This window comes from Orcinus orca, chromosome 11, assembly GCF_937001465.1.
Source record: "Orcinus orca chromosome 11, mOrcOrc1.1, whole genome shotgun sequence".
NCBI lineage: Eukaryota > Metazoa > Chordata > Mammalia > Artiodactyla > Delphinidae > Orcinus > Orcinus orca.
In genome coordinates, this window is record NC_064569.1 from 81156797 (window position 1) to 81178720 (window position 21924).

At 36.7% G+C, this 21924-nt stretch overlaps 1 protein-coding gene across 15 annotated transcripts in view; it reads right to left on the reverse strand.

Moving 5' to 3' along the window:
- Positions 1 to 21924, reverse strand: part of ANKS1B (ankyrin repeat and sterile alpha motif domain containing 1B) — a 1164750-nt gene that overhangs the window by 661651 nt on the left and 481175 nt on the right. For all 15 annotated transcript variants that reach the window (XM_033427668.2, XM_033427671.2, XM_033427675.2 and 12 more), the window contains one exon: positions 4220 to 4356. In XM_033427668.2, the coding sequence (XP_033283559.1) occupies positions 4220 to 4356 (137 nt within the window). The remainder of the gene's footprint in view (positions 1 to 4219; positions 4357 to 21924) is intronic.

Sequence of the window (21924 nt, forward strand, 5' to 3'; positions counted from 1 at the left end):
TTTCATACCCATAAGAATGGTTAAAATGAAAAAATTGTAAGTGTAAATGTTGGAGAGATTGTGGAGAAATTGAAAATCTCAGATATTTCTGTTGGGGATTATAAAATGGAACTACAACTTTGGAAAACTCTTGGCAAGTTTCTTATAAAGTTAGCTACTCATTTGCCCTACTACCCAACAATCCCACTCTTAGGTATCTATAAGAAAATATACGTATTTACAATTACTTGAACATGACTTCACAGCATATTCATTCATAATAGAAAATAACAGGAAACAACACAAGAATCAATCAACAGGAGACTGAATAAACAAGCTGTACTATATTAATCCAATGGAATACTACTCAGTAAAAAAAGGAATAACATGAGTGAATCCCCAAAACATTACACTGAGTGAAAGAAGCCAGACCTGGACATACACAAAACACACACACACACTCTAGGATTCCATTTATATAAAGTCCAAGAATAAGCAATTCTTAACAATAGTGATAAAAATCAGAAAGCAGTTGTCTCTGAGGCAGGAATAGGGGCCATTGATTGGAAAGAGGTATGAGGTATACCTCTTTTTTCTGGGGGTAACACCAATGTTCTATATATATCCTGCTTTGAGTGGTGGTTACACCTACAAACACAGCTGTCAAAATCCATCAAACTGTATTGTATTCTTCAATTAGGGGAAAAAGATACTTTCACCAGAAGAACTTTAAAAAAACAAAGCCATTACAAGGAACTATAATTATTTAGCAGCCAAAAAAAAAAAAACTTGTATGTCAATAGACCTACCTAAATTTTTTAAAGGTAGTATTTTTTCAAGTATTTCAAGTATTTTTTCAAATTTAAAAATAATTTTATTTTCAAGTATAAGTAAGTGAACCCAGCCTTGTGAATTCATCTAAATAGAGAAACTCAGGCTTGTGGGTTAATACACTGGAGAAAAACAAAGAGAAGCAAGTAGCACATAAATCTTTCAGGCTCTATGAATTGAAAATAGAACGTTTCACAATCTGGAGGATTTTAAGACATGAAAGAGCCCAAAGAAGCAAAGGTAAAAAGATCAAATACAGGGCTTCCCTGGTGGCGCAGTGGTTGAGAGTCCGCCTGCCGATGCAGGGGACACGGGTTCGCGACCTGGTCTGGGAGGATCCCACATGCCGCGGAGCGGCTGGGCCTGTGAGCCATGGCCGCTGAGCCTGTGCGTCCAGAGCCTGTGCTCCGCAACGGGAGAGGCCACAACAGTGAGAGGCCTGCGTACCGCAAAAAAAAAAAAAGATCAAATACGGGATGCAGAACTAACAGCTATGACTTAATGAGTTAATAAATATGCCAAATAGAATCAAACTCAACAAAGCACCGCAACGTCTGTAGCTTCCAAGTAATTAAAACACCAAACAGAAATACATGAAATGTATAATCAGCTCTACCTCATACTGAAAGCAAGAACTTGGTTACAATGGATATTCTTCATTTATAGTTATGGAAAGTAGACTAGATAAAGGTATGCATCAGGCAAAGGAGACGTAACCTAACTTGCTCTATCTAATCAGTATCTATTTGTAGTGAATAAGATGAAAAGTCCTGTTTTTATCTCTCATCTATTCTATATCATTCTTCTCACAATAAGGCTAAACACATCTGCTAATGCTCAGGCAGATAAATGTAAATTCATGAATAAAAGTTGCATTTATACTTTTATTTTCAAGGCCCATCACCAGCTTTAAGAGTGAAATGATCATTTCAACCATGTTATTACTTTCTAATTAGTAAATGAAAAAAAAAAGTATTTGAATACCCACAAGTCAATCAAACCACATTCTTGCATTTCCAGACAGAAAAGCCAGGAGAATTAGCAAACACTTCAGAGGGTTAAACCTATGATCACAGTATAGGCTCTTATATAAGCTAACTAATAATTCTCTGTTCTTTGGAACAGTAGTTCTTGACAATGTTCAATGCCTGACACATTTGGGACTTGTCAAAACACACCAGGGAGTCCTCTATTCTATCCATCTAGCTGTCCCCCATCCATACCCTCTGGTCTCTAAACCCTTTCCTGAAATCACATGTCCTACCCCAATACTCCTTCATAATTACTTTCGCTTGAATTTTCTATTCTCTGCCCTCTACAGTGAATGAGGAACCCCAGGAGATCAGGACTCATGAGGAGAAATAAGTAATGCACCAATGTCTCTAAGGTGAAAGAAAGGGTAGCCCAATTGAGGTTATATTCTTTCCCAGTTATATACCTTAGCTGTTATTGTCTATAACATACACACATACAGGCTGCATTGGTTCTAATTTAAATACTATCAGACTTAGTTTCCTGACTTTCTCCATTCATTTTTCCCTCCCTAAATCATCATTATAACATCTAAGAAAGGAAAGTGGAGTCAGTTACCTTCATACACTTTTAAAAATGGACAGAACCAAGGAATGGAGTCAAATGAAATTTCTGGCTTTAAAACTACCTCTAGTTTTCTTCAAAGTTTATTAAAATAAGTTAAAATACAACAAAATAGAGTATGCAAAGGAGGATTCATGGAATAAGGTCCTGTAGAGTTGATTAGATTATGTAGAAAAGAATCTGTTTTTCATTCATTGAATGACCAAATGCATTTACATTAGAGAATTTATATTGGTATAAAGATAAATATGTTTAGTAATAGATTTTATTAACATATATAGGGCAATCTCCTGCATAAATAGTTTAAAATGCTGAAAATGTAACAGCTGCACAATAATACCAGAAACACCTTCATCTAATGAGAAAGACAATGATAATAAATGTGATATTTAGCATCTAAATCTAAGTTTAGTGAGGGTTATTTCTTGAATTAAATGAACTAGGTCAAATTCCCCTGAGAAGGAAGAGGAATTATTGAAGACATTTTTCTCCTGCACATATTGGGACATTGTGTGAAATGTAACCTATGCCTATGAATCTGTACGTTTTAGTCTCATAAACATGTAACAAGTTATACAACCTAATGAGGATTTTTCTACCCTCTGAACAGGATGGCAGGAGACAATTAATTATTATACCAAAGAAAGGAAAGAAACTTCCAATCAGTTGCACAACTTAGCCCCTTTGGAGTGCCAATATCCTTATCCATAACACTAAAATATACATTCCCTTGGAACTGATAAAGGTTAAACAAAACAATTTGTATGAAAGTGTTCTACAAGCTGTAGTGGATATGTAAAGCTTAAATGCCATTTTACTGATGAGGATGATGATTATAATAAAATAATCCAAAGTAAGTTATGGTAAAGAAGGTTAGATATTAAACAAATCATTGCTCATTTAGACCAAAACTACCTTAAAAGACATATTTGTTCTGCAAATTGGCTCAAAGTATTCGTTCATACTATATATCTAAGTAGATAGTGAATGGCATTGATCTGATCCAAAGTTCCCCTCTCTTGGATTTTATGAGGCCCATTCAGAATAAGTCAGGTTGAGAACATCACCAATTCCATGTTCTGAGTCCATCTGTTGGCAAAAATATAATGCAAACAGCTTTATAAGTGCTATTTTCAATGAAATATCACAGAACAGCTTGTCCCAATGATATTTCTAAAGCTTGCCTGCAAACCGCCTACTGGGATATCCAACTGAAAGAGAAGGGGGAAGAGAAAGAAACCCATACAGAAAAGTGACAGGAATGGAAAAAAAGAACAAAGGGTAAAGAGACAGCCAGAGGAAAGTGAGCACTGGAGGGAAATAAGGAGCAATGAGAGGTGCAATATTAAACACAGACAAAATTAGTCTGAAGCCATAAAGGACTGGAAAAAATACGTATATATAAACAACTGGGGTCGAAGGATAAAGAAGTGATCACAAACAATGTGGCATATCCAGAGAAATGAAGACAAAAGGAGAACGAAACACCAGAAAACATGTAGCAGTTCAATAATTGGAGCAAAATTATTAAAATGTTGTAAGAGAAAAATGACGTGAAATAGCCATTTTTTGTAAGCGTAATTTGTTTTTTCATGTAATATACAAATTCGTTTTTCCAAAAGCCAATACAGATTTCAACGTCTATCATCAGCTCCAAGGGAAGGAAACATTCTCTTCCAAGTCCATTCTTTTAATCTGAAAATCCATTTACTTATTATAAGATAGTCCAGGCATTGCAATATAAATGGTGTACATGCACTGATTCAAAATTGAAATATATTATAGTGCAGATGATGTCATGCTGGACACTTACCTGGGGTCGAATGACTTTTACAATATTTTTGAGGGCAGTGTCAGGGGATGGAGGTGAGCAGTCAGGTGTTGGGCCTGTGGAGCTGTTTCTATGGTTACTAGTTCCTGGAGCAGTAATTGCTACCTCAGAGGCATTCTCTGTGAATAAAAATAGAACTACCATGAACCTAATCACTCAGTTTACCTTTTAAGACTTGAAATTACTTTAGTAAACATGAATTGAGATTTCAACTTAAAACTGGTATTAATTACAAGATCATAGTGAAGAATACACTCAGCAGTATATTTTAAAAATAATGTTTATTGAATGCTTTGTTTTCTTTTAAAATGGTAAATACCTTCCCGTGTAGAAATGTTCCAAGAAGGAAGAGTATTATTATTTAATTCATAATGATAGATCATCCAGCATAATTGTTAAGACTGCCATTATACAAATGACTAAAACCTTAACTAAAAAAATATGTCTTTTATATGATTGAAGCAGTTTTTTTCCATAATATTTCAAGTGAGTATTGATTTTTATTAAAAGGAGAAGTTTCATACCTCCCTGATTCATAAAACCCCAATTCAAGGCTTCTCAAAGCATTTTTCCCAGAAATCCCTCAAACTGTAAAAAAGCATCCCAGTGAATTAAACTTGATGAAAAAATATTGGTGCAAAATAGTTTTATAATGTAGACAAAAAAAAAAAACTATCACTCACAGATAAATACATCTTCCTATATGGTCAAAAACTAAGTGAATGAAATTTCAAAAATCCAAAGTAATCTTCCCTTATGTTCAGTATTGGGGGAGCACAAATAAAGAAAATGATGACTTAAAAATCAGCAACATGTATAACATTTTCTTCCTGAATTTATGTCAAAACAAAATAAGATCAAAGATGTAGTTTTAGAATGTTTAAAATACTGGGGAAAGGATGGAAAATGTTCTGTAAATAACTCCTGCTAGCACACAGAAGTTATATTATTTTGACAACAATTTGGCAATCCCCTATGACTTTTTAGGAAAACTGTTGTAAGCTCAAATCTTCAAAAAATTTACTTCCTTGTTATGTTTTTAATTAGTCCCCAATAATTTTGTTCTAGACAGTTAGCTGAATTGACGTAAAAGTGACTAAGACTGTGACTTCATTAGAGACCAGCAAGTTTCTCTGTTCCATGGCCATTGTCTACAATCCCAAGTGAAAAGCAATAATTTATTAAGGCACCTCTTGCTCATAAAAAGTGAGGGGATGAAACTTTACCCACCACACAAAAATATAATTTAGTCTCACTGAGGAATACAGACATAGGTTCATGAAACAAAAAATGCAAGTGTGATACATTGAATTAAATAGATAATTCATAAAATAAGTCTTAAAAGCTTCCAGAGCTCACTCTTGATTCGGGTTTAATATATATGGTGGGGTCTGAATAAGCATCTCAAAAATAAGCCAGGTTCTGAAAGACGGTAGTTTGTGGGGGTGATCTTCTGAGTAGGCTAAGGTAGTATGAGTAACCACTGAAACAGAGACAAAACATCAGCCAGCAAGAATGACAAGATGCGTTTATTCTCTCTAATTTGTCCCTTCCTCCTTTCATTCATTCAGTCATACATGTAAAAACATTTATTTGGGGTCAATCATGTATTAGGTATTATGTTATGTTCAAAGGATAAATTGGGGGCTTCCCTGGTGGCGCAGTGGTTGAGAGTCCGCCTGCTGATGCAGGGGACACGGGTTCATTCCCCGTTCCGGGAAGATCCCACATGCCGCAGAGCGGCTGGGCCCGTGAGCCGTTGCCGCTGAGCCTGTGCGTCCGGAGCCTGTGCTCCGCAACGGGAGAGGCCACAACAGTGAGAGGCCCGCGTACCACAAAAACAAACAAAACAAAACAACAACAACAAAAAAGGATAAATTGGAAAAGAATTTCTAGCCAGGGGTTAGGAGGTATGGAGGGATGAATAGGTGGAACACAGTGGATTTTTAGGGCAGTGAAACTATTCTCTCTGATACTATAACTATGGATATATGTCATTATACATTTGTCCCAACCCATAGAATGTACAGCACCAAGAGTGAACCTTAGTGTAAACTATGGACTTTGTATGATAATGATGTGTCAATGTAGGTTCACTGGTTGCAACAAATGTACCACTCTGGAGGGAGATGTTGATAGTGGGGGAGGCCATGCCTGTGTGGCAGCAGGGAGTATATGAGGAATCTCTATACCTTCTGCTTGATTTTTCTGTAAACCTAAAACTGCTCTAAAAAATAAAGTCTAGTAAAATTTTTTTAAATCTCTGCCCTTGAGAAGTATGCAATCAAATGTGGCATCAGACATGCAAACAAATTATAATGCAATATAACTTGAGAGTTAATAACAGATAAATGAAGCATGGTGAAAAAGCAGGGGGAGAAGAAATCAGACTGGCTGGGAAGGAAGATGGTTGTGAAAAGCTGCAGTTTTCAGGCAAGAAAGCTGGGACAGAACACAAAACATGAGGGCACAGAGGTGGAAAGAGCATAGATGAAGCTGGTATTTTACATTAGGAAGAAGTTGGAGCTAAGTTTAGATAAGTAAAAGAAGGTTTACTATTATGTTAAGTTTATGCTTAATTCTGTAGGCAATGCAAAATATTGAAGATATTTAAGCAGAGACTGGCATAGTAATGATAATAATAGCTAATGGTTATTGAGCATTTATTATGCTCAATAAATTCCTTTTACTTACTGAAGCTCATTGAAATAGCCTTAAAATAATTCTTTGAAGTAGCTTCTATTATTACCATTCTCCTTTTACAGAAAAGGTAATCACAAAGTTATATTTCCAGTAAGTGGAAGACAAGAAATTCTAGATTGATGGCACATTGCCCTCCTGCTGGTTAGCATGCCATCGGTATGCAAAAGTGACTGGAAGGGGCAGAGCCTGAAGACTATTGCCATAGTCAAGGTATGGGCAGTCTCTACTTCTGAACAGAGTTAACCAACTCCACAAAAACAAAGTAGAACATGGAGACAATAAGAAAAAAATAATAAAAACAGAAAATGTCAACCATAAAAACATCCTAGGGTACCCTTGTGTGTACTATATGGTATAATACCTGGAAGCAAGGAGATCTGTTGAGACCAGTGACCCAGGATAGATCAGGGCATTTGCATTTGAGTTGGTGATAAGCGGTTGGATTCTGGATGTATCTTGAAGGTAGACTAATAGAATTTCTTGATGTGTTGGATACAGGGTAGAAGAGAAATAGAGAGGGCAGGCATGACTAAGATTTTTGGCCTGAGGAACTGAAAGGATGTAGTTTTGATAAGCAGAAACAGGAAAGACTATTGGAGGAGCATATACTCCTTACCATATCACTTCAGATATTGCCTCTACCCCATTTTCTCTTTTCTCTCCTTTTGGACTCCAGTGAAATAATGTCAGACTTTATTCTCCTTATCATTTATTCTCTCTTTTGTACTTTCATCGTTTTTCTCTCTGTATTGCATTCTGAATAGTTTCTTACACTCATTTTCCAGCTTACTGGTTCTTTCTTCAGCTGTGTCTAGTCTGCTATCAAACCTTTTTCTCACTTTCAGTTATGCTTTTCAGTTCTAAAATTTCTATTTGGTTCTTTTTCAAATACATTGATCACCATTTAGCATTTTCAATTCCCTAACAACATTTTCAGGCTTGCTTTTATTGATTAGAAACAGCAAGTGGGTTTGTTTTTAATCTGTCTGATAATTCCAATATTTGAAGTCTTCATGAATCTGTTTCTGTGTCTCTGTTTCTCACTCATGGTATCCTATTCCATTGTCTGTTTCATCTTCAATTCTGTGCTACTTTTTACTCAACTTTTTTTTAGAATAAAATATACAACATTAAATATCGCTCTTTGTGTATTAGTAAATATTAATTCAAAAAAGCATCCAAACTCACATTCTAATACCAGATGCTGGAGTCTGTGGAAAACTTGCCTGTTCAATGTTAGACAATTCATTTAACTGCTCTGGATTTCAGTTTTTCTTTAAAAATGAGGATTAATAACTACATTCTAGGGTTTATGTGTGCAGAAAAAGGTGAGAGAACACAAATGAAAAAGAACTAGCACATAATGACATAGTATGCAGTTAATAAATTTGAGTTTCCATTTTCCCTATTAAACCAAATATTATCAGAATTAAACTAAAATATAGAAGAGGAAAGAAAATCTAGAGGGAAAAGCAAGAAAATAAATAGTAGTACTTTGTAGGTAATACATCTAGAGTAATGACTGTGAGTACTTGGGCAGGATTTGAGACCAGTATCTTAGCTATTAACACAAATTGGTAGGGACAGAATTTTAATTCCAGGAATAAGAGATGATCCCTTGAGGAATGATTCACTGCAAGGGCTGGCCCTGTTAAGTGATTTTGCATCAAAGCCAGAAAAAACTGCTGGGTAGTCCATGCAGACTATAAAGCAAAAGCTTCTTGAATGTTTCTTGTAAGTAATTTAATACATAGTACAAGACAGTGGGTAATCAAGTGCTAAATTTAGAAAAGACTCTGTCTCCATCTTCTGAAGCCATGACATGCAGCACTACACTGAAAATTTGATTTTATACTACCTTGCATTGTTCATTATCTCTTCCAGACTAGGTTATATTTTCACAGTGACTTATATTTCCTTTATTCTCTCCACAGCTTTTAGCTCAATGCAATCTTTTAAAAATACTAAGTGAAATAAAATGAATAAAACCTGTGTGTGTGTGTCAATGGCAACTGTCATAAATGTCCTTAATTACATGGAGAAAGGTGATCTGGCTTTTATAATTCCATGGTCCTTTTGGAGAAAATCCAAATGAGAAGCATATTCTAGAACATACATAAGAGTCTTAGAAAACTGATTTATTCCTAAAATATCCTTTATTATATTTATAAAAACCTACCAATTATCCAGTGGACTTTGCAAAATGACAGCCTATGTCCACGATGGTTTTACATGGTCAACCTGCATTTCACACCTGCAGCTACAGAACATTTCTGATGAAAAGGAAATGAGGTGTATAAAAACTACTTAGAGAAAATTACTGAAGATACTTGCAATTTCAGATTGAAATGAGACATCTTCTTGTCACATTCCCTTTCTATGCATTAGATTATACATTATGACTGTCAGTTTTCTCTATGATAACAAGCCTAGGAAAAAAAAAAACCTTCTAATTTACTAGAGCTTTTAGAAGAAAAGTATTCTATGAATACAAAATAATTCATATGCAATGTTACAGAGTAGAATTTTAACATCATTCAATAGCATGTACTGAACAATCAAAGTGTACCAGAAACCATGCTAGTTGCTCTGTAGCTGACAAACAGGACTGAGATGACTTCTGGCTGGAGATTCAGGAAAGGTGTCATGGAAGAGGTGGTGATTAAGGAGTTCTCTGACAGATGAGTGAAATTCAGACATGAAGAAATGAGTGCAAAGGACATTCCAAGAGTTGGAAGTAGGAGAAGCAAAAGGTAGAAAGATGGGAAAGAGGCACAGTTGTGGAATAAGGAAGATTTCAGTTTGAAAAGAATATAATATTCATGGAGGTAATACTAAGAAATGGAGGAGACATATACAACAAATTTGGGCTCTGGAATTAAATAAATCAAACCTGAAATCCTGCCACTTTTAACCTCAGTTTCGTCATCTGTGAAACAGTGCTTTTCTCTTGGTGTTTTTTGTTTGTTTGTTTGTTTTTTGTGGTATGCGGGCCTCTCACTGTTGTGGCCTCTCCCGTTGCGGAGCACAGGCTCCGGACGCGCAGGCTCAGCGGCCATGGCTCACGGGCCTAGCCGCTACGCGGCATGTGGGATCTTCCCGGACCGGGGCACGAACCCGTGTCCCCTGCATCGGCAGGCGGACTCTCAACCACTGCGCCACCAGGGAAGCCCTCTCTTGGTGTTTTTGTAAGGATAAATAAGATATGTGTGTATGTATGTGTGTATTTTAACATATTGCCTGGCACATAGTAAGTGCTCAATTAAAGTAGCTCTTGCTATTATTACCATATACATGTATAATAATAATAATAACTATAACTAGATAGATGGCTTGAGGTATTATTGTGGAAAGTTGAATATAGCACTAAATAATTGTCAAGTATTTAATAATTATTAGTCTAGCAAGTCATGAAGGATAATTTTTTTAAAGTATTTATTTATTTGGCTGTGCTGGGTCTTAGTTGCGCCATGTGGGATCTGAGTTCCCCTACCAGGGATGGAACCCCGGCCCCCTGCATTGGGAGCGTGGAGCCTTAACCACTGAGCCACCAGGGGAGTCCCAAAGTATAATTTTTAATTGTTGGCCTTAAGTCAGAAATTGGCAAACTTTTTCTGCAAAGGTCCAGATTGTAAACATTTTAAGCTCTGCAGGCTAGGATGTTTCTTTCATAACTATTCAACCCTGCTGTTGCAGCACAAAGGCAGCCATTGACAATATGTAAGCAAATGGGTATGGCTATATGTATTTTTTTACCTTTCTTTTTTGGCCGCGACACATAGCTTGCAGGATCTTAATTCCTTGACCAGGGACTGAACCCAGGCCCCTGGCAGTGAAACTGTAGAGTTGTAACCACTGGACCACCAGGGAATTCCCAGGTGTGGCTGTATTATTACAAGAAAATTTTATTTACAAAAACAAGCATAGGCTAGATTTCATTTGTAGTCTATAGGTTGTAGGCCCCTCTCATAAGTACTTCCCATGGAAATGGCCTTCCTTTTAGGGAGAAACCTAGAAGAATGCTATATTATAAATTTACTTTTCCATATTCATATTATACATGAACATTCTTCTCACTATGCAATTAAAAACTAAGGTTTCATTATGAAAGTAAAAATTCATTTAAGGTTTGTAAAACAAATAACATGATATCTAAAGCAAGGGCAATGCCGTGTGCACAATAAGTGTTCAAAAGATGCTCACTGAATGGATGAATAAATAAATGAATAAGACCAATTGAATCTTTTGATTCTAAAGTAACTTTTAGTAATGGTACATGACCATCATTTCTGGGAAAGAAAGAAGGAAAATCATAAGTAAAATAGCCCAAATATCTTCTCTTCATTATTTTCAGTGAGAAAGTACTTCCTATGTACCATTTGAGGAAGTTAATATTTAACAATTATTTAGGGGACTTCCCTGTAGTCCAGTGGTAAAGAACCCGCCTTACAATGCAGGGGACGCGGGTTCAATCCCTGGTCAGGGAACTAAGATCCCACATGCTGCGGGGCAACTAAGCCCGCGCACCGCAACTACTGAGCTCGCACGCCTCAACTAGAGCCCACGTGCCGCAAACTACAGAGCCCACACGCCCTGTAGCTTGCTTGCCACAACTAGAGAAGAGAAAACTCGCACGCCACAACTAGAGAGAAGCCCACGCACCACAACGAAGAGCCTATGTCGCAACGAAAGATCCCACGTGCTGCAACTAAGATCCGACGCAGCCAAAATTAAATAAAATTTAAAATACATATATTTAACAATTATTTTAAAGAATTATTTAATACTCCAAATAGTTAATACATTTTACTTTCTCCTAGTAATGGTTTCTTAAAAATTAGCAATTCTTTCAAATATGTTGAAAACTGAAACACTTGAACCTTCATGACTATCACCAACCACTTTACATATTCAATAGTATTGATTAAGCAGATATTTTACCAGATAAAATGTGTGGTAGGCAGCTTCTAAGATGGTTCCGATTGATCCCTGCCTCATGGTAGTCATGCTTTTGTTAAATTCTCACCCCTAGACTATGTATTGAACTTGTTGACTAGCTTCTAACAAATAAATACAGAAAAACAATTGACCTTTGAACAACACTGGGGTTAGGGATGCTGACACCTATGCAGTCGAAAATCCTAGTATAACTTTCCAGCTGGCCCTTGGTCTCTGCAGTTCCTCTGTATCTGAGGTTCTGCCAACCACAGATTCAACCGACTAGAGATTGTGTAGTCCCGTAGTACTTATTTATTGAAAAAGATCCGAGTATAACTGGACCCCCACAGTTCAAATCTGTGTTGCTCAAGGGTCAGCTGTGATGAGATGTCACTTCTAGGATTAGATTAGAAAGAGTCTGGCTTCTGTCTTATGTGTGTCCTCTCATGTTCTCACTTTCTCAGCTCTTTTGCACTGAGGAAAGCAAGTAATTGTACTGTGAACAGCCTTTTGGAGAGGCCCACATGGCACTGTGAGGGACTGAAGCCCTCAGTTTAACAGCCTGCTGGGAACTGAAACTTGTCCATAACTGCATGTATCAGCTTGACAGTGGATCCTTCAGACCCGGTCAAGCCTTGAATGACGGCAGTTCTGGCCAACAGCTGACTGCAACCTCAGAGGGACCCTGTGCCAGAACCACCCAGCTATGCCCCTCCTGGATTCCTGGCCCACAGAAACTGTGAGATTATAAATATTTGTTGTTTTCAGCCACAAGTTTTGGGGTAAGCTGCTATGCAGCAATAGATAACTAATATGTTAGGTGTTTGGCTTACATTTGTAACATGGCCAACATGTTACAATGTTTAGGCTACAATGGTAAACAGACTCAGCCTCATTTTGAAGTTGTTGCCTATTTAATGGAAAATATAGAAGGGAAAATACAGAATCACAAAACTATGTCATTCATGCTACATATCAGGCACTATGGGAACACAGAAGAGTAAGCCACTAACTGAGTAAGGGGACCAGGGTAGGGAGTTAGTTTATGGGTAAGAAGAGAAGGTAAAGAAGAAATATTTAATCATAGCCTTGAAGAATGAGTGCCATCGAGCACTCAAGGAGGGAGAAGCATTCTAAACAAAGAACACAGAATAGCGATGGGGCAGAAGTATGAAAGAGCATTATGCCTTTGGTGAAGTACAAATAGCTCAGCCTGGCTGGAACACAGTAGAATTTCACCATCCCTCTCCCAGTATGGTGCCAAGAATGACTATTCCTTGACCTTTACCAGCAAGATGAAATAGATCCCTGGGGCAATGCACAGTAAAGAAAATGAGAGGCAGAGGGAGGCCAGAGGAGATGGGTCCCCTCCTAAGGCTTTTATGGACTGAATTGTAAGCAAATGAAGAAAGTAAAAAATAAAAGAAATAAAATATTTTATCTCACATTGGGCAATTCATGGATTCTTTTGTTTTACGAATATATTTGTGCTTCAATTCTCAGAGAGATTTTTGTTTTCCAGGATCTACTGGCTTTGAGCCCCATTTTGGGCTTCAGGGTTTGGTCTTGACGACAAATTCTTTTTTCTGATTTTACTCTCATTGGTTGCCAGTATTCATCTCCTGTATCCTTCTGCTCATTCCAAACTGGTGTTCACAACAAGCTGACCAAGCCATACCCTAGCACTGTCCTGCCAGGCCAGAATCCCTCCTAAGCAGGCACCGACTCTCCATTAAGGGAAGTTAGAAAACGAACTTGCTAAAACCCCAGATGAAAGCATCATAGTAGGTGGAGGTGGAAATGAGATTTATTCTTCTGTACCACAGGCCTAAATTCCATGATTCTTTCACACTCGTAAAAGTGACTCTGCTATAGTCTGCACTGACTCATATCTATCATTTATTGAACTTCAGTGTACTCTCTTTTATGCCTCAAAGCCTTAGCACATGTTTCCCAGTCTTGCTTTTCACCCCAAGCCTGCCATTTACCTTGGAACCTTCAGATTCCTCGTAGATGTTTAAGTAATCATCTAAGCCCAATAGTGTTCTGATTTCTACTCATGTGATCTTTGATTTAACTCTTTTCAGGTTCTCATACCCGAGGCTAAACCAGGTACTTCATTATGAACAGTAGTGGCTTCATTTGGGCATCTTAATCTCGAAGAACCCATTCCATAGATACAATATCTAATCATTTTCACTCTCTCATTTCCCTCACTCACACTAAACCTGTTGTTCAATCCCACTGCTATAAACTAATCCTTTTATACATCTAATTTCATTCAATCTATCAACTCATATATTTACTTTTTACATATTCAGCTTAGACATAATGATTCATCATTTAATAACTCTCTTACCAATAACTACATCCATTCGTCTTACTTTACCACACATTCTGAGTGAAACTCTAATCCTATTTGTGGTAGACACTTTAATATGCCCTTCATATCTGAAAGATTTATTCCCTTAGCTGATTGAAGTGTTGCTGGCAGACAGTCTTCACCTGTCAGCCCTCTTTGGGAACTGCATCAGCTGAAGAGACTTGCTTGACCCAAGGTCACATGCGCTTCCAGGAGCAGCCTGCTTCTGATGTCTGATTAACAGAGGAGTATAAAGGCTGTGCCTAGTCACCAACTTGGGATGATTCTGAAGGACTATCCCAGTTTCAGATATCCCTAGGGAGTCTGTAGGTGCCTATGTAGAGAATTCATCGCAGGCTAACCTCTCCTTCTGCCCCATCTTGCTTCTTTCCCACATTCATTGTTTCCGAGAGCACTCTTAATTGATCTCCTGTATGACAGTCTCCATCTCAAAGTCTACTTCCTGGTGAATTCAACCTCGATTGAACTCAGTCTAATTCTTCTCAGTGGTCCCTTTTGTAATTTTTTTCAACAATCAGGTACTAATCACTGAGAGAAAAAAACCAACTGCTATAAACTAATGTTATCAAACAATTTAATATGTTCTTAAAAATCATTTCATTTGGTAAGAAAAAAAAAAAAAAACACTCTAATAGAAAAAATGGACCCAAAACTACCAACAGGTACTTAACAAAAGAGAAATACAAATAAATGTATGAACATTTTTCTCAAACTTTGCTCAAAATGTTGTATGAGTATATGGATGGCATATCATCTGGTTTTACTTTAACAAATGTGAAAACAAAATATTCACATGGTTAAACATTCAAACAGTATAATATGGTATATGATAAGTGAGCCCAAGCCCATCCTAAGGTGCCACACCCTAATTCCACTTTTTTGTGAGTTCTTGCAGGAATTCATATAAGGAGATTGAAAAAGCATATGCATATCTGTGTGTAAGTGTATCATATATGTCATTTTCTTACACAAATGGAAGCATATGTACTATGATAGCAGTTTGCCTTGGTCTTATCCATGCTTCATTTTATGTCCCTACCCTACTTTCCCTCTTTATTATCTTGCCTTCTAATTTTTGTTAGGAAGCTGGATTTTCTGTTTCCTCATTAATTGATCAGGTAATTGAGCTGAAATTAACATAAAACTTTCCTTTAGTTAGACTAAACAATGAGGACACCGATTGTGCCATGTAACAGGGAGTCTAGACCCAGGGTAGCTCCAGGTGCCAAACATCAGAGCTCTGGCTCCTCCTCTCTGTGGCTTTCTCAGCTCTGCCCTCCTCCATGGGATGCTTCATCCCCAAGCTGGCACCAAGATGACTGCAGCAGCTCCCAGTATCATATCAGATATGATAATATCAAAACGAAGAAGAGGGTCATCTCTTTCTTGTGTGTTTTTTAAAGACTCTTATTGGTCAGATTTATATCAAACATTGAAATCTAACCCAATCACTAACAAGAGTTGGCTTAAACTAATGAGCATCTGTTCCCTGGGAGGTGGGTAGAGAGGACTCCTCTGCAAATGCATGGCCATGGAGAGCAGGGTATCTAGGATTCTGCTGGGAACAGAAAAAGGATAGAAGGATGGGGCAAGTCAAGGAATAAATGTTATGTAGGTAATCACGAGCATATACTAGACCGTCTATGTTTTCTATACCTTCTACAATTAGGCAGGAGTGTAAATAAATACATACTGGCACATTCAAATTTATTCTTCATTACCTTCTCCTTTACTTCTAGCTCCTCCTCTCTTCTCTTTTTCTCTCTCATTTTTACAAGGCTTTTCATGATCTGCTCCCTCTTACCTCTCTAAGCTCCACACTTTTCCACATATTTTTTGACCCTGAATATCCTTCTGGCTTTCATTTGCCTCAGGTAAAGACGCATCCTCTCAAGGACTCGCTTGAAACACCTAGTGTGTGGCTGGGAGGGGAGAAGAGTGTAATGAAGAATAAATATGAAAGTATGAGGTAAGTGCCCCCCTATGTGGTCCCGCAGCACCCCGTGCACCTGCCACATGCCATATCCTCTGTTTATCTGTTCCCCTTTTACTGGACTGTGACTTCTTTCAAGGCAGACATAGTGTGTCTAATTTGTCTTTACGCCACTATCACCCATTACAGATGGATTCATTTTAAGAGGAGTCAGGACTCAATTTTTGAACAGTCAGTATTATGGACAAAACAGTATTTTTAAAATGTGTTCCATATCATTTACTTATTATCTATGATATACTTGTAAAGTACTGGCAAGAACAAATTTTCAAATATTCAGAATTTAGCAAAGAAGTTAAAAGGCCAATTAAAACAAACTTAAATTTAAGTGATTTAATCAATGCCTGTTGTATTCTATCAAATATTATTTGTAAAAAAGTTTGCATGGAGGGCTTCCCTGGTGGCGCAGTGGTTGAGAGTCCGCCTGCCGATGCAGGGGACGCGGGTTCATGTCCTGGTCCGGGAGGAACCCACATGCCGTGGAGCGGCTGGGCCCGTGAGCCATGGCCGCTGGGCCTGCGCATCCAGAGCCTGTGCTCTGCAACGGGAGAGGCCACAACAGTGAGAGGCCCACGTGCCGCAAAAAAAAAAAAAAAAAAAGTTTGCATGGAAAGCAGTGATTGTAATTTACTACATTACTTCTTTTACATGCCCACTGCAAGATGTGTGTTACATACTAATACGTGTGTGCATACAGGCACACATACACTGTAGTTCTGAGAAGATATTTGTCATGTAAATTAAACATGTGCCAAGTATTTCATGGAATTAATGGTTTTTACTCAAAATGTCAGTAAATTCTGGGAAAACTGGATGGAAATCACCAACTACATAAAGAGAGTTTTGTTTGTAATCTACACTAGCCAGAAACCCATATTTACTTTGGTTATCTGGTATTTTGATGGAAGATGTGGCCACAAATTAGTGTTATTCTATTATTATCATCTGAACATATATTTCCTTTGATGTGCTATTATGCTCTTCAAATTATGTGGATATCCATGACGACAGACTTCACATACTGTAAAAGAAATACATTGTATAGAATTATAATTTGTTTAGATATACTTTCGGAAAAGTTAGATTGCATTTCGTACGCTTCTATAAATCAGATTGAAATGTCTCAGGATGCCCAGAAAGTAAAATGGGAACCAAAGTATTATTTAATCCTAACTCATCTTTCTCTTTTATACTCACAGCAGGAGTAAAATTTAACTGGAAGCAAAGATTTTCATCTTTCCTATTCTAGAGATAATTCTATGTTCACACTATTGTGTCGTTTCTTCCTTATTGAAGAGTCTCTCTATCCAGATGATAGGCTGCTTTCCTATACACATTTTTTTATGTAAACTTTCCAAATTGTTCATATGTCCCCATAAAAACAGTGATGCTTTTACTGCACATTAGCGAAAATTTTTGTTTGAAACTTGAGGACATTTTTTCTTGTTAACAAAATATTGCTTAAATACTGGCTACAAAGTCATAACTATTTATGAGTGCAAAAGTATCTAATGATTGGAACTTTAAAAGCCCAAAGGGTCTTGCTTTTTAAAAAGAAAAACATTAGGTGACAAAAAAAGATCTCAGAGCTTCTGATGCACATGTTGTAAATTGTATGTACATCTAAGGGGCCTCTTTCACAAGCAATCAGAAGTCCTTTTGTAATTATACTCAAAACCTATTTTCTAATTTGCAGAGTTATGATGAGGAATATTCCCAGTTCATACACCGCGTGGCATCTCTGAACTGACCAATTAACGTGTCAGTATACACAGGTTAGTAATTGGTAGACATACAACAACATAACATATACACACACACACACACACACACACACACACAACCATTAAAGTGTTTACTCTTCAGTGCACTACTAATGGGAAAGAAATATATTGATGTTACTCTTCCAAATATACTTAAAACTTCAAGATGTAATATAGGTTTTTCTATAGTCTGTGAAATCCCTGCTTTCCCTCAAAAAAAATCCCACCGTTCTAGCAAAGTAGAGACAAACTTAATAGAAGAATGGACTAGGATGAAGTCCTTCTACTTTCACTGTTGCCACAATCCATTGTTAAGTTATATAGTGGTCCCTATAGTAAATGTCCTGAGAATTGACAGTGCAAAAACTTTCACATGGAATGAGAGTGCTACAGGACAAATTTTAATCCCATTAATTCAATGGATTGCACAGGCCTAACCATCACAGTAAATTATAATCTGACCTTAAAGAAAATATATCATGAGTTGAAACAAATTTATCTTTATCCCTGAAAAATCAGGAGCTTATTTTTAAAGAAATTTCTCCCTTCTTTCTTTATGAATCTATTCAAGAAATTATAAATCAATATTCCTTGTAAGTTTTCTAAAATAGGTATCTGAAGACTGCACTCCTGGTCTTTTACTCTGCTGGCTCCCAACACCTCAGCATGGTAGACAAGATTCGCCATAATTTATACTCGACCACTTCTCTCCTCCCTCATCTTTTCCCACTGCCCCTTACTCATCTTCTACTCCAGAAAAAGACACTGGTTCTCAGGATGGAACTACTCTTCCTCTGACAGGTAGGTCCTTTTTCCCTTTGTATGTACAATTCACTAAATATCCTGCCAGGCCCAGCTCAAATGCTACCTTCTTAGTGAAGTCTTTTCTGGCTGTCAGTCAGTAAGTCTCTGACAATTCCTACATCATTTCCTCATATGTCTAAGATTAAGCTCATCATGTTATAATTATTCATGTACAAGGCTCCCCATAAAGACTGTGAGCTCCTTGAAGGGAAGAATGTTTCTCACTTTCTTTATACCCCCAAAACTAAGTACTGGGTGTTAGATGAATAAACAGGTGCAAGATACTATATCAACTGATTAGATACTTCAAAATAGTAAAGGAGTAAAATAATCCTCATTCCATACTTTGAGGGAAGAGGATTTCAAAAAGTATTTTAGGATTTTTTAAAAAAGGTTTCTAGATGCTGATAAATCACTGAGGGTAGTAACAATGATGTCATCAACAGGCTCCTCTACAACCAACCTTCTTATAACATTTATTAAAGTTTCTATATCAACTATGGTTACAATAAGATATATACTTGATTTTAACCAAGTAAAATTGTGCATGAAAAGAAAATCCTACAAGGCAGCACACCAAATGTTAATAACACTCATCTCCGGCTGGTAAGATTATGTCTTATTTTCAAAATATTTTTTCTACTTCTCAAATATTCTTCAGTGAGCACATATTACTTTTAACTATTTATGTTTGTTTCAGACATTGGATATTTTAAAAAAGCATTATAGATACATATAAAAATCTCACATTTACCCTGTCATAAATCTATTCTACTGCCCCTCTCTCAAGAGTTGATCACCATCACAAAGTTGGTACACATTCTCCATCTGTGAATTTATACTTTTAGTAAAGAAAATATATCATGAGTTGAAACAAATATATATTCATTATATATTGGACATACTGTGTTTTATATTTACAGAAATATATTATGTGTAAAATTCTGAATCTTGCTTTTTTTCACTTAACATTGTTTCCAAGATATATCCAAATAAATGTTTGTAAACCTAGTATTTTCATTTTAATTGAAGCATAATACTCCATTTTACTAAAATTTACACAGTGATTCTCTTCCTTATGGACATTTTATTTTTTCCTAAATTTTTGTTCCTACAAACAATGTTGCAATGAACATCCTTCAGATTCTTAGTGTTTTGTTTTAAAGAACTATTCCTGGAAGTAGAATTGCTAGATAGGAGAATATGTGCATTTCAAAATTCTTAAAATATTATTAAATTGTCTTTGAATATGGAGTACCGATTTATAATCCTATTAGCTGTGTACAAGACTTCTTATTTTTCTATGTCTTTACAATACTTCATGTCATCAGAACTTTTGTGTCATTCTGGTGACTGGATATAAATTGGTATCTCACAGTGGTCTTATATTTCTCTGTTACTGGGGTTAACTATGTTTACTGGCCTTTCAGAATCCATCTTAAGTTAATTGCCTTTGTCAGCTGTTTCAATGTTTTTGTTTGTTGTCTTTTCTATTTATTATCTTGTAGTACTAACCCCTTCTCAGTGTTATACACTGCAATCATTTCTCCTGGTCTGTGGCTTTTTAAACACATTTTGTGGTATCTTACACTAACCATGAATTTTATTTTTAATTTTAATGTAGTTGATTTTATCAATCTTTTTCTAATGCAACTTTCTGTCCTAAGAAATCCTTCCCTATACTAAAATGATCATATGAATTATCTCCCTTAATTTGTTAAACTGAGGAAATGTACTGAAAGATTTTCTGATGTCTGAAAGATCCTTGAGGTAGTAAGGTAAATCCTGCTTAGTCATGATGTACTTTTTAATAAATTGCTGGATTCAATGTTGTAATATTTTGCTTAGAATCTATGCATCTATTTTCATACTAGAGATTAATTCATACATATTTTTCTTATACACTCCTTGTCCAGTTATGTATCCAAGTCATGCAAGCACAAAGTTGGCCGTTCACCACTTTGTGAATTTTCTTAAACAGTTTGTACAACCTTGATATTATCCGTTCATTAAGGTTTGGTATAACTATCCTATCAAACAATCTTTTTTTTTTATAACATCTTTATTGGAGTATAACTACTTTACAATGGTGTGTTAGTTTCTGCTGTATCACAAAGTGAATCAGCTATATGTATACATATATCCCATATCCCCTTCCCCTTGCATATCCCTCCAACCCTCCCAAATCCACCCCTCTAGGTGGTCACATAGCACTGAGCTGATCTCCCTGTGCTATGCGGCTGCTTCCCACTAGCTATTTTACATTTGGTAGTGTATATATGTCATGCCACTCTTCACTTCGTCCCAGCTTACCCTTCCCCATCCCCATGTCCTCAAGTCCATTCTCTACGTCTGTGTCTTTATTCCTGTCCTGCCCTAGGTTCTTCAGAACCTTTTTTTTTTTTAGATTCCATATATATGTGTTAACATACAGTATTTGTTTTTCTCTTTCTGACTTACTTCACTCTGTATGACAGACTCTAGGTCCATCCACCTCACTACAAATAACTCAATTTTGTTTCTTTCTATGGCTGAGTAGTATTCCATTCTATATAGGTGCCACATCATCTTTATCCATTCATCTGTGATTGCTTCCATGTAGGTTTCTTCCATGTCCTGGCTATTGTAAATAGTGTTGCAATGAACACTATGGTACATGACTTTTTGAATTATGGTTTTCTCCAGGTATATGCCCAGAAGTGGGATTGCTGGGTCGTACAGTAGTTCTACTTTTAGTTTTTTAAGCAACCTTCATACTGTTCTGAACAGTGGCTGTATCAGTTTACATTCCCACCAACAATGAAAGAGGGTTACATTTTCTCCACACCCTCTCCAGAATTTATTGTTTGTAGAATTTTTGAAGATGGCCATTCTGATCAGTGTGCAGTGATAACACATTGTAGATTTGATTTGCATTTCTCTAATGATTAGTGATGTTGAGCATCCTTTCATGTGTTTGTTGGCAATATGTATATCTTCTTTGGAGAAATGTCTACTTAGGTCTTCTGCCCATTTTTGGATTGGGTTGTTTTTTGATTTTGAGCTGCATGAGCTGCTTGTCTATTTTGGAGATTAATTCTTTGTCCGTTGTTTCGCTTGCAAC